At 38.5% G+C, this 13,782-nt stretch overlaps 2 protein-coding genes across 2 annotated transcripts in view; one reads left to right on the top strand and one right to left on the bottom strand.

Moving 5' to 3' along the window:
* Positions 1-1,288: 1,288 nt before the first annotated feature.
* LOC128856536 (uncharacterized) lies at positions 1,289-2,043 on the top strand. The gene is made up of 2 exons (XM_054091839.1): positions 1,289-1,649; positions 1,710-2,043. Exons 1-2 carry the CDS (start codon positions 1,531-1,533, stop codon positions 1,993-1,995), a joined length of 405 nt encoding a protein of 134 aa, XP_053947814.1. The 5' UTR covers positions 1,289-1,530; the 3' UTR covers positions 1,996-2,043.
* A 2,660-nt stretch (positions 2,044-4,703) lies between these two features.
* LOC128856537 (dynein regulatory complex subunit 4) overlaps positions 4,704-13,782 on the bottom strand; it is a 37,607-nt gene continuing 28,528 nt past the window's right edge. Inside the window, exons 3-5 of the mRNA XM_054091840.1 lie at positions 8,730-8,894; positions 8,271-8,574; positions 4,704-5,760 (exon numbers count right to left, since the gene is read on the bottom strand). Coding sequence (XP_053947815.1) covers positions 4,842-5,760; positions 8,271-8,574; positions 8,730-8,894 — 1,388 coding nt within the window. The 3' untranslated portion in view covers positions 4,704-4,841. The remainder of the gene's footprint in view (positions 5,761-8,270; positions 8,575-8,729; positions 8,895-13,782) is intronic.

Below are 13,782 nucleotides of genomic sequence, written 5' to 3' on the forward strand. Positions count from 1 at the left end.
CAGCTAGTTTCCTGGGCCTACCGTTAGATGAACTAGACGAAGGCGACCGGTGATTACACTACACTGACACGGCAAAGTTACTGTTACAACAATAACAGCTATATAGGGGCATGGAAATGAAGCGTGGATACAGCGGCTATGCTGGCTTGGACATGCCAACCGTATGAGCGAAGACGTTCCAGCAAAGCGACCTGTGAAACGGTACCCCAAAAAGGAAGACTAGGAAGGGGAAGACCACACCTTCGTTGCTGTAAGACCTGTCAGCGCGCGAGATTTGTACTGGCACCAACGTGCCTCCAAAAAGCTTTTCATCGTGCTAATCTATCATCCTTGCTAGTGACAGTAAATTGGACTCTGGTATTTTTTGTCATTTCACCGTTCACGATCAATTCACTTACGTCATAGCAACGCTTCCATATTGTGCAAGTTTATTTCGAAAATAAGCGGCTCTGTATCTATGTGGCAATATTGTCTCATTTTCGATGTAAAAATGTGCCAAGTTTTGCAAATGTTTAGCGTTAGAGCAAGTCAGCGAAAAATTTTACAAGATCTTCACGAAGCTGCTCGTCAGATGCTTTATTCTTTGCTTTTAATTTCTATCATAAGCCACGTTTTTTCGCAGAAAGCCTTGAATTTTTATATTTTAGTAACAAACAAGCCACTGTCACGGATTTCCAAGTTATTCACTCCCAAATTTATTGAAAAACTCATTAAAACCTCACTTGGAGCAAAAGGACTGTCATTCCACAAGGACATCAGCAACACCGAGGACATCAACCTAAGCCTAAATCTTGAGATCAAACGTTTTCGATTTTTACATCATATATTCATATTCGAGCAGATGGTTTTTGGGTAAATTAGCACTTTAGTTTCATATTCAGGCGACAGAAACAGCGGGCGAAAAGGAAGCTCTCTCGTCTTGATTGAGATAAACATTAATCAAGTTACTTAAAATTAAATGAAGCCTTTAGGATCAGTTCTAGTTAATAAAGCTAAATAAAAATACGTCCGCGAAAATAAGTCTATATTTCCATGCAAGCGCAATATGTTAGGTTTCCCAAAAAAGTCGGAACGTATCGGGGCATGTTCCCCATGCTGCGTCACAACGGGCTATGAACCTCAGTGTGTCCCATAGTGGACAACCGCTACAAGCTGACCAAACCTTCGCACGTACAGGCACAATTTGCAATGGTTCCTCTGCATATAAACGGCAGAATTTGAGCAATGGCTTGGGCAATGTTGACTTTGAGCGCAAAGGCCGAATGCATCTCAAACACATAGGCCCCTATTATGAGCAACATTCGATCTTCGACTGTAGTCGAAAGTGCTGATCGAACGAATTTTCATTTGGTATTATGGTGCTCATTCGTTGAAGAATAGGACTATTGTGAATTTCGATCGCTCGACGCATTTACAATAGATAATTTTTTCTCAGCTGATACAGCAAATCAAAATAAAAGAAAAACCGATTGTGTTGAAATTCTTTGCTAACATTATTTTTAAAAGGTAAAAAAAGTATTTTTTGTGAAAATGAGTACAACGGAGTTGTGGTACGACGATTCATCGGACGATGAAAGATTAGTGGAACTAGCTAGAAGTAGAAAACAGTTGAGGGACGCATCCAACCACCTAGAAATGGCTTCCACTGAGTAAATTTAGAATTTTCAAAATGTGTTGACGTACTTAATATTACAGAAATTTCCTTACAGATTTTTAAAGAACTTTAGATTATCTAAAGAGCCGTTTGTGAACCTACTGTCCAGTACAGAAAACCAGTTGCAGCAGTGCACCCGAGCCAAATTGATTCCAAATATTTTAAAGCTAGCCACAGTTCTGCGAGTTTGTGCTCAGGGATCGTACCAATTGAGTATTGGTAATGAAGGTATGCTAGGACTTGCTCAACCCACTGTGTACGATGATGCTGAAGATATTGAAGTGGAGTCAAATAACGGAGAATTAGAAAACATAAGAAATGAAATTTTGAGAATATTATAGAAAAATCTAAAAAGTATTAAATAGAAACCTTTACGCCACAGTTTCTGTTTTATTTTTGTTATAAATTTTCTTTATTCAATTATTCGTCATTCGAAAAAAATATGAAAATGTATTTCTATAAACATCACAAAAAAAACCATTATTAAGCTTAATCCATTTTGCTGCCGTTCTCACTGGTGGTCCCAAGCAATTCAGCTCCGTTGTAAATTCCTCCCATTTTTTTGCTGCTTGAAGTTTGGTGCAAATCCCTTTTGCGAATTGTGGATTCGCCTTTCTAATTGTTGTTTGGTACTCACGACTTTCGCCCTGCATAAAATTAACAAAATTAGTATATATTTATTATTTGGTTACTATAAAACCATAAATAATCGCAAACAACTTACACTTTAACAAGTTTTCCCACTATACGCTACACGATCGAAAGCAAAATTGCATTCGACTCTAAATTCGGTAAACAACGAAAATTTCGATAGGGTTGCACCGCTCATAATACAAAATTGACATTCGATTTTCGATCTTCGACAACCAGCGAATATCGAAGATCGAATACAACTCATAATAGCGGCCATAGACTTTTGAATTCAAAACACTTCAGAAGAAAAAGTCTGGTGGGTGGACTATTTATGTCACCTTTGCGAGAGCTAACCTTACAATAAAATGAATAAAAAACAGAGAAAACTGAAAACTAATTTAAAAAGGAAAAAAATCGGGCCTTTGAACTGACATATAAAAAAAGGGACACAGAAGCAAAAAAAAAAAAAAAATAATAATCTTTAAAATCGAATATCTTCAAATGAATTAAGTTTGAACATCATGTGATATAACGAAATTAATCAGAAATGTCATAAATAAGAATGTTGAACTTCGATTACTGACGAAAACATCAGAAGAGCAATTTAACCAGCAGAGAGCTGTTGATACAAAGTTGCAAAGTTGGTCCCAAAGGATCTAAATTTCATGCAAAAAATGGACCTCGTTGATATCGCCAAATACATGATTTCCAAGGCTGAACCCGATCCACCATTCGTCATTACTGGAGACGAGACGTGGGTTTATAAGTATGACACGCAAACTAGACATCATGCGAGTGAGTGGAGAGCTCTGAATGAACCAAGGCCAAAAAACCACGCCGTTTTCAGTAAAAAAAGAAAGCGATGCTCACGGTTTTTATGGATTACAATGGTATTGTACACTATGAATTTTTGCCAAAACATCCGACAATTAATGAGGAATATTACTCGAGCATTATGAGACGTTTACTTCACGAGTAAAAGGTAATTTTCACGAGTAAAAAGTAATTCGCCAAAAAAGAAAGGATTTACGGGAAAACGACTGGTGGATTTTTCCACCCTGTTAACGTATCTTCGCACAATATCATCATTAGCCGTGAATTTTTAATCAAGAACGAAACGAATACCATCCAACAGTCATCGAATTCACCTGATGTGGCTCACTGTGATTTTTTTCTGTTTGATCAAAAGAACTATTCCGGGGATGCGTTTTAGAAGCTTAAAGAAAGTAGTGGAAGTAGACGGCACTGAGGCTGTGCCGAAAATAGAGCTCCAGAAATGTTTCGAGAGCTGAATCAAACGCTGTCATAAGTGCGTTGCAGTTGATATATATACAATTGGTGCGTACACCCTTTTTGGGTATTTGGCCGAGCTCCTCCTCCTATTTGTGGAGTGTGATGATTTGTGGAGTGTGATGTTGTTCTACAAATGGAAGGACCTACAGTTTCAAGCCGACTCCGAACGGCAGATATTTTTTATGAGGAGCTTTTTCGTGACCGAATTACACTCGGAGAGTTGCCATTTGCTTTTAAAAAACAACTTTTTCTTCATTTTGGTGTTTCACGGAGTTTCGAGCCTACTTTCTCCGAATGGTAGTTACACACCAACCCATTCGGCCACGGCTGTTGCATATCACATGTCAATATCACTTTCGAGGAATAAACTTATATTTTGAATTTTCTGAATAAATGCCGGGAACTTTTTGATCAAGGTGGAATACGCTTCCCAAAACATTCCGGATTACGATATAACCGGCCGGGTATATCTCTCTCTCTCCTCCTGCATATACTTGCAGGTAAATGGGTAACCAAAAAACTTAAAAAATTCTAGCTGAAATAAATGGTTTTCCCAAAATTTCGTTTACCTTCCAACTTCTTATCTTCTCACCTACGCTTTAATTTATCATTCTTCTTTTCCGCCATTTTCAAGTTCAGCTGCAGTTGGCTTCGATCATAAACTCATCTTATACTTGTGTGTGTGAGTGTACTAGATACTTTCCAGCTTACCGTTAGTTGGCCAATGGCCAAGATATGCAGCAGCCAAAACATAGTTAACGCCAACGCCAACACCATTACCACAACCAATACAGAGTGAAATTTTTGAATAATGGACTTGCTTGCATGCAACTGACGCCGACATGCCATCTCCACCATCCCCACGGTGCTGCCACCGGCTTCACACTATCCGTAACGGTGCTCTGCCTGCATCCGCATCAATGTGCCAGTAAATCATCGTATATAAAGCGAAAGTTTCCATTCATGCGCTGGGCTGAGTAAAATACTAAATATAAAAAAAAATTACGAGCATGCAAAAAAATATCGCACAGATACGTACACCCACACACACGTGAGTACATACATAAATATATTTTTAAAAGTATGCTTGCATGTATTTTAAAGTGAACAGAAAAAAATGGCATACAGTCCATTAGCCTCTTGTATTAATGCCAACTTAAAGCAGTGAATGTAGTGAAAAGCAAAAAAAGAAAAGGGGAAAATCACAATAACCAAACCGATAAGCGCGATGTAGACGAGTCAGCATGTTGGCAGGCATATTTCATTGATTCTTGGTCACCAGGCCAGCTGGGCCGCATAAATAACGATGCTTCTCCGACAAGCGCAACGGCTCGAAGCCCAATTCGTCTTGCGGTATGCCAAATTGCAGCAGCTTCGATTCGTATGTGCCGAGCAGGTCGTCGTGCGCTTTAACGACGCGCACCAGCTCGTATCGTAGATCATCGATTAATTGGTTCTTCTCATCAAGTACCGAATTGATTTGCTTCTCCAGACTTTGTTTTGCATCTCCGGTAGCGCCGCACATGGATTGTATCTTCTTCAGCAACATATCACGTTTCTCACTTTCGCGCTCCATCATGCTGACCTTGCGTTCGAGCAGCACATTCTTCAGACCCGTCTTTTGTTGCAACTCCATAACAACTTCATCGAATTTCGCTTTGAGCTCTTCGCGTTCCTTTTTCAGCGTGTCATTTCGCAGCAGCAGTGTCTCTGTTTCCCACGTTAGCGACTTTAATTGTTTCTCAATGTAAGTGTTGCGTGATTTAAGTCGTGCCAACTGATTGCGATCGCGTTCAAAGTGCTCCATTTTGCGACGCAAGTCGGCAAGTTCGGCTTGAGCTGCATCTAGTGGTTCTTTAAGTTTGCGATTCTCTGCGAGTACTTCGGTAGCGGTGCGCTCACTGCGCTCCGATTGTTTGCGCAACACTTCAAGTTGATCCTTCAAGCTGCTAATCAAACCCAAATTGTTTAGTGTGATGTCGTTGTAGTAGTTCTTCATGTCGTTAAATGCTGTATCGTGACTATCAATCAATCGTTGAATCTGTGTGTTTTTACGTTCCTCCACTTCGAACATTTGCATGCGATATACCAGCTCTATTTCGTTTCTCAGTGCCTTCATCTTCTCTTCGTGCAAAAGATCCATGTCTTTTGCTTCTCGTTGGAATTGAATGCGCGCTTCGCTGGTAAGAGAAATAAGTGAAAATAGTTGTCTCAGTTTTTTATTCAGTGGAATAAAACTTAGGTTACGTAGAAGTAGCTTTGCCGAATCACAAAGAATAACGTGAAAGGCGCTTCTATAAGTATTCTGGCTGCTATTTACTAAAACCTAGAGTTAGACAATCGTCTGCTTTCGAAATTCCTCAACTCAAATCTGATTCGGTTTATTTTCTTAAAAGTAAAATCAAGATCGAGTGAGCCCGATTAATGAATGAGGATGGGAACACTGGGTCAAAGGCGGATTACCAAGGTTGGCTTCCTATCATCGAGATAACATATATGCCATATACAGGGTGGTCATAGTGGTTTCTTTTGAATCAAATGTTATCTTGACAGTGGCAGCGCTCTTTCCTGTTGGAAATTTTGACGGAATGTCAGTATCGTATTTTCGTGGAATGAAATTAATCGCTTTACGCTTGAGCAACGTTGGAAAATATTGCAAACTTATTTCAAAAGTCAATGTTGTGTAGCTTAACATTGAGAAACGAAAAATCATCGTTTCTGGCGAAGACCATTTTCTATATTAACAAACAAAACTGTCGCATCGATCCTATGATTGATTCACGTGATTGTCGACAGGCCAGACAATTTGGTTAAGAGGTTGGAGCGGTGGCATTTTTCTTTGGAAATGATGAAGTTTCTTGGTCGAAAATTTAAGACGTGATATTGTACAATCTATGGCTTCACCAGCTTGGTGCGCCATGACATATAGCCCATACCACAATCGATTTTTTGAATTTTTTCAAACCCAGCCGTCTCGTCGATGCTGCAATTTGATTTCTTTTTTGGAGCTGCGATTAGATTTCTTTTTTGTGCGATGAAGAACCCATATTATACGAACACTCCAGTAACAATGCAAGCCCTTAAGTTGAATATCTACAAAACCATTCGTGCGATTGAGCCAGAAACCATCATTCAGCCCGTGGAAAGTTGAGTTAACAGGATGCGATACTGCGAAGCCAGCCGAGGCAGCTACATGAATGAAATCGTATCCCATAGATAAAGACAATGTTTTCTCTTTCGAATAGACTAATAATATACCGAATTATAAATTTGTTAATCTTTTTGAATTTTATAAAAGAAACCACTAGAAATCACAGAAATCACTCTGTGCCCTGCTGGTACAGCCGAATAACTATAAAATACTCGCGATTAAATGATACAAAGAAAAATAAGTAAACAATTTTAGACAGGCACATACTTATTTGCTCAACCTAAATTGACTTAAATACTTTTACATTTCAGTCTCGCCTCGTCTACTGCAAGATTCTTCTTCTTCTTAATTGGCGCGATAACCGCTTACGCGATTTTGGCCGAGCTTAACAAAGCGCGCCAGTCGTTTCTTTCTCGTGCTAACCGGCGCCAATTGGACACACCAAGTGAAGCCAAGTCCTTCTCCACCTGATCTTTCCAACGCAGAGGAGGTCTTCCTCTTCCTCTGCTACCACCAGCTGGTACCGCATCGAATACTTTCAAAGCCGGAGCGTTTGTATCCATTCGGACGACATGACCCAGCCAACGAAGCCGCTGGATCTTTATTCGCTGCGGTATGTCTATGTCGTCGTAAAGCTCATACATACTCATACTGCAAGATTATGACTCGATAAATATTTGCAGATGTCCTTCAATGAAATGTCTTATAAAATCAATAAAGTCTTATAAGATTTATAAGAAAAACAAGGAGCAGGAACCATTTTAATTGAGAACTCACACCCCTGCTCATTACACTAGAGAGAAAGTATTTCAAGATTGTTTCAATTGGTCAATTTAAAAACTTCTTCGTACATGTAGAACAGTTTTTCCTAGTAGCGACACTGATATTTATTTGAAGTGAAATAAGTTAGTCAAAGAGCTATTATAGGTTCAAACAGGAAGGACAGGCATCGAAGTCCACGGCATTATTCGCTATATTTCGACACCCTATTGAAGAAAAAATCGTGAAAGTGGCAACAACTCAATTCGGATTCAGCTGGATTTGAAGTTAATACCAAAAAACTGTACAGGTCCTGGCTACTTTATGTCTCGCTACGATTGAAGTAGAAAGAAGATATGTAAATAAAAAATGAAAACTCCGAGCTCAATATCAATCATGATGTACAGAATTTAAAGGTGAGGCCAACATCAAGCCGTTAATAAGCTTTCAATGAATTCCAAGGAATCAGCTGCTTTCCTAACAACGGTTTGATAACGGTTTGTTTACAACAGAAGGCGGCAAAAACTGGGATTGCGTTGCTGATATACGAGAAGGCCACTGCCCATGTTACCTCGATCCTATCTTACAACGACTGATTGAAAGAGCTCAAGAATACGTGTGGAATGAGCGGACATAATTGTGCTGCCAAGCCTCCATAACATAGCAGCGAAAGTTACTAGCACAATTTTGCTTCGTATGGCCAAATCTTATATCCTATTATTCCTGAATATAAGTTGGGTTTATCTTCGAACTATTTCCTTTATTCCAAAATCTACTCACGCCATTTCATCGTTATGCTTCATCTTCAGCTGTTGTGTTTGTAGTTCATGCGTTTCCTCCCGTTCGCGTAGCAATCGCCGCAATTCGCGTTTATCCTTTAGCAACTCTTGCTCCTGTACATCATGATACTCTTGTGATAACTTCAATTGTGTCATCGCCTCAGCGCGTATTTCGCCAATTTTGTTCTGATTCTCATATTGCAGGTGTTTCATTTGTTGCATAATGTGTTTGGTATCAACATCAGCCAACTCCTGCGCCATTTCCACCTCATGATCCTTGTTACGCACCTCAAAGCGAGTCTCCTCTATTTTGTGTGGCAAGATTGGAAGAAGCAGAAACATTAATTTGCATTGAAAACAGGTAGTAAAGCAAAAGCACGAGTTGTGGGAATGCGAGTGAATTGTGTGGGTGGTTCACATACTCGTATACGAGGTGTATCTACATATAAGCCATACATACCCAATTGTCCTCTCGTAATTTCCCAGAATGTGCGTATTTTATCGCGTTCCAGTTGAAAGAAGTTTCTCTCTTCACGTTCACGTTCCATCTCCTCTTTTAGTTTGAGCGCAAATTGCTCCAGCTGGTCTCGCGTCATGGTGGACGTGTCCACGCCATCAATTAACACTGAAAGCAGTAAGTGAATTAAATTGAAGCTAATCGAAATCAAATCAAATAGCAAGGAATCGCAATTCAATTGCTTTTGTCGAATTAGGATACGTGTTGAAGTTTTTTGGTGTTTGTAGTGGTTTTATGTATGTGCATTGGTTGCTGTACGTCCGAACTTACGGTGATGACAAGGACGTTTATAGGTGGCCAAATATGTAGTTTTGTATCTTACATAAGGGAGAGAGAGCTCTATTAGAAGAGTTGGAGTGACGCTTAGAGGGCTTTAATATTCAAATGTTTTAAATTACTTCTCTATTAACTAAAAGGCACTGCATTCAAAGTCAGTGCCAATAATTGAGATCTATTCCAACTTTTAAGTCAGTTGTGCCAAGCGATGCGGGTGATTTTATATTTGACTTTGATGTTGACCTTTCGATGAAAAACTTGTGTTACATATAGCAAGTAATTATACTAATCAGAGTTCTTTGACAGTTTTCTGTTTTGAGAAGCCAGTTGTGTGTTACATTCTTCCAAAATAGAGGTAAAAAACAGAAAATTCAATGCATCCTTCATTATGATAAAAATGGAAAAGCCGAACTGGGACCCAAAAAAAAAAACGTATGCTGCATTCCGTCCTTGTAATAAGGACGTCGAAAGTGAGACACTCTTTAGTAGGCCAATCGCTGAAAAGCATGTGAATACTTATTCCATTACTTAGAAACAGAAAATTAGCCAGAAAACCATTTGGAACCATTTGCAAAAGTCTCTTTTCAAGAAGAAGCTGGGTATATGAGTGTCCCACCAAACAAAAGAACTTTTAGGACTGAATTGTTATCTGCAATTCTTTGCTGAAACGTAAAGAAATTGAGCCGTTTTCGGATCAGATAATAACTGACGAGGAAAAATACTTCTCACAAGAGAACAATAGTCGAAAAAGATTAGCTGGTTTTTGAGCTGGCCAGAAGATCGCCATGACCGGATTAATATCATACAAAATAAAGTTTTGCTGTGTGTTTTTGTTTGGATTGGAAGAGCATCAGCCACTATAAGCTACTCTCATTGGACTCTCAAATATTCAATTTATACCTCTTCTTCAGGCGCAGATAGTAACTCCTCTCCTCTCCTTTAACCTAGCCTTATCCGGTTTCGGATCTGCTTTCCATGAGTGAAGTCTCCAGGTCACGCGGTTCTCCCTTCGCTGGAGTTTCTGCAGCGCATGCCATTTTCAATAGTATTTTCCAGGCCCTTGGTGGTCTGCCTGGCCCTCTTTTCGCGACCTCCATCTGTGACATTGTCTCACTGCGAGTTCCCTGGCCTTCTCACTACATGGCCATAGGCGGCGATTGTAGCAACTTTATTGCTACCAAAAATAAAGGTGTTTTGAATCTTGTCCATCAGTGTTACGCCGCTGGCCCACCTCAGCATCCGCATTTCGATGGAAAATGGTTCACAGCGAGAATAACTTTTGTATATAGCCAGTAGACTATAGATGGTGGCCAGGCTGTGGTGAGCTGGCCGAAAAGTTTACCAAGATCGGATAAATAGCCAAGAAAATTTCGCTGTGAGTTCGGTTGGAAGCGATTATCAGCTTTTCAACAACATTTTTTTGATGGTACAAAACTGTTTTAAAGAGCGACAATTGAAAATTAGCTGGTCAAGTTGAGAACTTCTTCCATCGCAGAATTGCTTTTTCAAAAGCTGTCGAATAATCCTAGCGAAACAATTTTCGGAATTTTTTACTTCACTTAATATTTAGAAAACAAGCTGCTATTCCGAGGTGCCGTAAAACTGTAGGTTTCTGAATTTGTGGAACAACATCAATGGGCACATCACAAATTGGATGAAGAGCTCAGCCAAACAGCCAACAAAGCATGTCAAATTAAATTCATTATTTTCTCGGTAGATGGCTGTAGCGATCGATATCTCGTAAGGTATCGATCAAAAATTTGAAATGTATGCTTGTTGTCGAGGTGACATTCCACACTAAAAAAATTCTGTAGCTGTTTTTTCTTTGTTCGATTCAGTTTCGAAATGTAGGGTGTTAACAACGGAGGTAAAAAAGAGAAAAATCGGTATATTTTACAATTTTTCTTTAATAAAGGCGAAAATGCATGGTGCTGCAAATTTTACGCAAAAATTATGTTTTTATTTTCCCCCTAAACTAATATACACACATATAAGTAGAACATGTAGTCAGAAATATTTGTTCGCTTTAAAATAGTGATGTGCATCTTGTTGTTGATTGCCTGCTGAGCGGCCGTCGCTATTAGGAAATTTTTTTTCCGTCGGATGGATGTCAACGATCGGCATCGAATACAAAATAGTTTACAACAAATGAATGAATAAATAAATAAATTGTGTCTGTGGCTTCTAAGTACAGATGGGCACCATTCTAATTCGCTAAGTTGTCACCAGAAAGCCAGATACTGGTTGGTTGGTATGGTTTGACTCCCTTTTAAGAGAATTTTTGTGTTATTAAACCACACATCTTTTAATCCGTGCCCTAAGCGCAGACTCATTCGTTTCATAAGATCTGGAAGTATTTTACTCTATAAGAAAAAGGATGGAAACCTTTGCATGGGCCTTAAAGGAGCATTTTTCTCTTTACCTTTGCCAGGTCTAATACCATAGTAATGGGTATTTCAAAAGACGCTCCTAGATGTTGTTTTAAAATAAAACATGTAAAAATTTAGATTTTCTTAGGTTTCAAAATACGGCTCTTAACAATTATATGTGCAAAATTACATCATTCAAATGTTCACCATGAGCATTCATTACAGTTAAAATCCATCGAGAACGTCGATATGTCGATATTGAAGGTTGTTCAGTAACATTTTGCGCTACAGCAGCAATATTCTCAAGAGAAGGTCCAGTTCTTGGACAACCAGTCTTTTTTCTATCCCCTTGAAAACCCGTTTCTTGAAATTTCTACACCAAACTTTGAATTATCGACTCATTCGTACGTTTTTTACACCAAAAAATCACTCAACTCCATGTTACTTTTATAGATCGACCATTTCCATAAAAAGGTTCAATAGTTCTATTACGTTGTTCTATCGTGTAAAATTATATATCTACCTACTTGATAAATGGCAAATAAAAAAAGGTTCCGTCTAGGAATTTTCTGTACTGACATCTAAGCGTCACTTTTAAAAGATCCTTTATTTAGGATTACATATGTTTCTAGGCTGATTTTGCATAAGATATTTTTTTAGTTTAAAAGTTTTTAGTTCTTTATTGTAGTTTTAAATCTTATTTCAACACTGGTTACTCAACAAGAACTACCGCCAATACATATGAAAGAAGATCTCTCCAGGTTCAACTTTGCTGACGACTTTGCTCGTTCAGAGTGTCTTTTACGAATAATTAAAGTTTTATAATTTTGGTCGAAAGTACATATAGATTATCGAAAATATTATATTTAAGATGACTTCAAATATAATTTACGTACTCGGATTTCTGCAGAAGAATTTAACGAGACATTTTTTGTAATACATTTCAATCTCCATTCACCTATCTACTTGGGCCATTGTGACCCTTTCGCAAAACATGTACAATGAAAGCTTATTAAAAAAGCAGTTAGAGTATTAAAGAACTTTTCAGCAGTCAATTTCCCAACTTCATGGAGGTCATCGAAGCGAAAAACTCGTACGGGTTAAGCAATAAAGCTTTGCACAAGCTAATAGCAATTTTTTAACTTTTTTAATGTATGTAGGTAATGTCGGGTTATTAACAAAAAAAAAACTCTCTCAAAATACACAATTCACATTTAAATGAATATATTGCATTCTGCCAAATGACAAACTCTCACAATACCAACTCTCACAATTGAAAAATGGTGAGGCGCCTTTTCTAATTGCTCCACAATGTGGGGGCTCAAATCATCACAGCAGAATTGCACCTTTATACCTATGAAGCGAATAGCCTATTTCTTCTTCAGTTTATACAGATCGCTGACTCACTACTGTTGAGCTCTCTTGTAAGCTATTAACTGCCACGCCAGCGGGGGCAATGTTTTTATATGGTTTTCTACTTGTGCAATTATTTTCTATTTTAATTTTTCCTCTTCCTTTGTTGGCTTTGTTTTTTTTTTTACTTTTTTTGTTGCTATTGCCTCTTTTGTCTACACATATGAGTTTGTATGCAATTATTGTGCAGCGACGCCCCCGGGAGACAGTTTTGAGCATCTAAGTTGCTAATGGACCGTGAGGGTGGATGGGCTGGCATTTATAGTGGTGCCTTGGCAGCCGACAATCGCTGACCAAAAACCACTTACACCCACCCACTATCGCTCTGTCGACACCGCAAAGTGAAGTTGAGTGCGTCTCGTCGCGAAATGTGCATTTGGGCAATTACGCTGCTTGTGGCGCTGAGAAAGTCATATGGCACAGGAGGATATTTATGTATAAAACTGAGTAAGGTGACGAAGCATTGACTGCACAGTAAGCGTTAGGCTTGGTTTTATTTTATTTATTTTAATCAATAACTGAATCTTTGTTTTTATTAATTTCTATACTGAATTGTATCTACAGTCTGGCCACTCTAGGGTATAAAATCGTATACGAAAAAATATTTATTTATATTATTTATTTAAGTTTACGATCACAAGAACTTTACAGACTTATATTTATTTCAAGTCTTGGAATACAGAATTTTCGTACAGTCCACACAGCTAACACCAATTTAAGTGTGGATCAATCTTAAAATTAGGACAAATATTAAATAAACCAGGTAATTTATAACACGAATGATGTGGCGCAGAGAAGAATATTCGCAAATATTTAACTAAAGTAAGACTTGATTGTGATAGATCAAAATCGAAAGCATTGCAGACTAAGTTTAGTTCAGTACTGATTCTAAAAATGGGAACGTTGGCACCGTAGCTATTTCTAGTGAAAGAAATTTT

Source organism: Anastrepha ludens, chromosome 3 (genome assembly GCF_028408465.1).
Source record: "Anastrepha ludens isolate Willacy chromosome 3, idAnaLude1.1, whole genome shotgun sequence".
Taxonomy (NCBI): domain Eukaryota; kingdom Metazoa; phylum Arthropoda; class Insecta; order Diptera; family Tephritidae; genus Anastrepha; species Anastrepha ludens.

Excerpts from the sequence above, each read along its gene's own strand:
- LOC128856536 (XM_054091839.1), top strand. The coding sequence starts at position 1,531 with ATGAGTACAACGGAGTTGTGGTACGACGATTCATCGGACGATGAAAGA. Across the intron at positions 1,650-1,709 it reads CTAGAAATGGCTTCCACTGA|ATTTTTAAAGAACTTTAGAT; the intron begins GTAAATTTAGAA and ends ATTTCCTTACAG.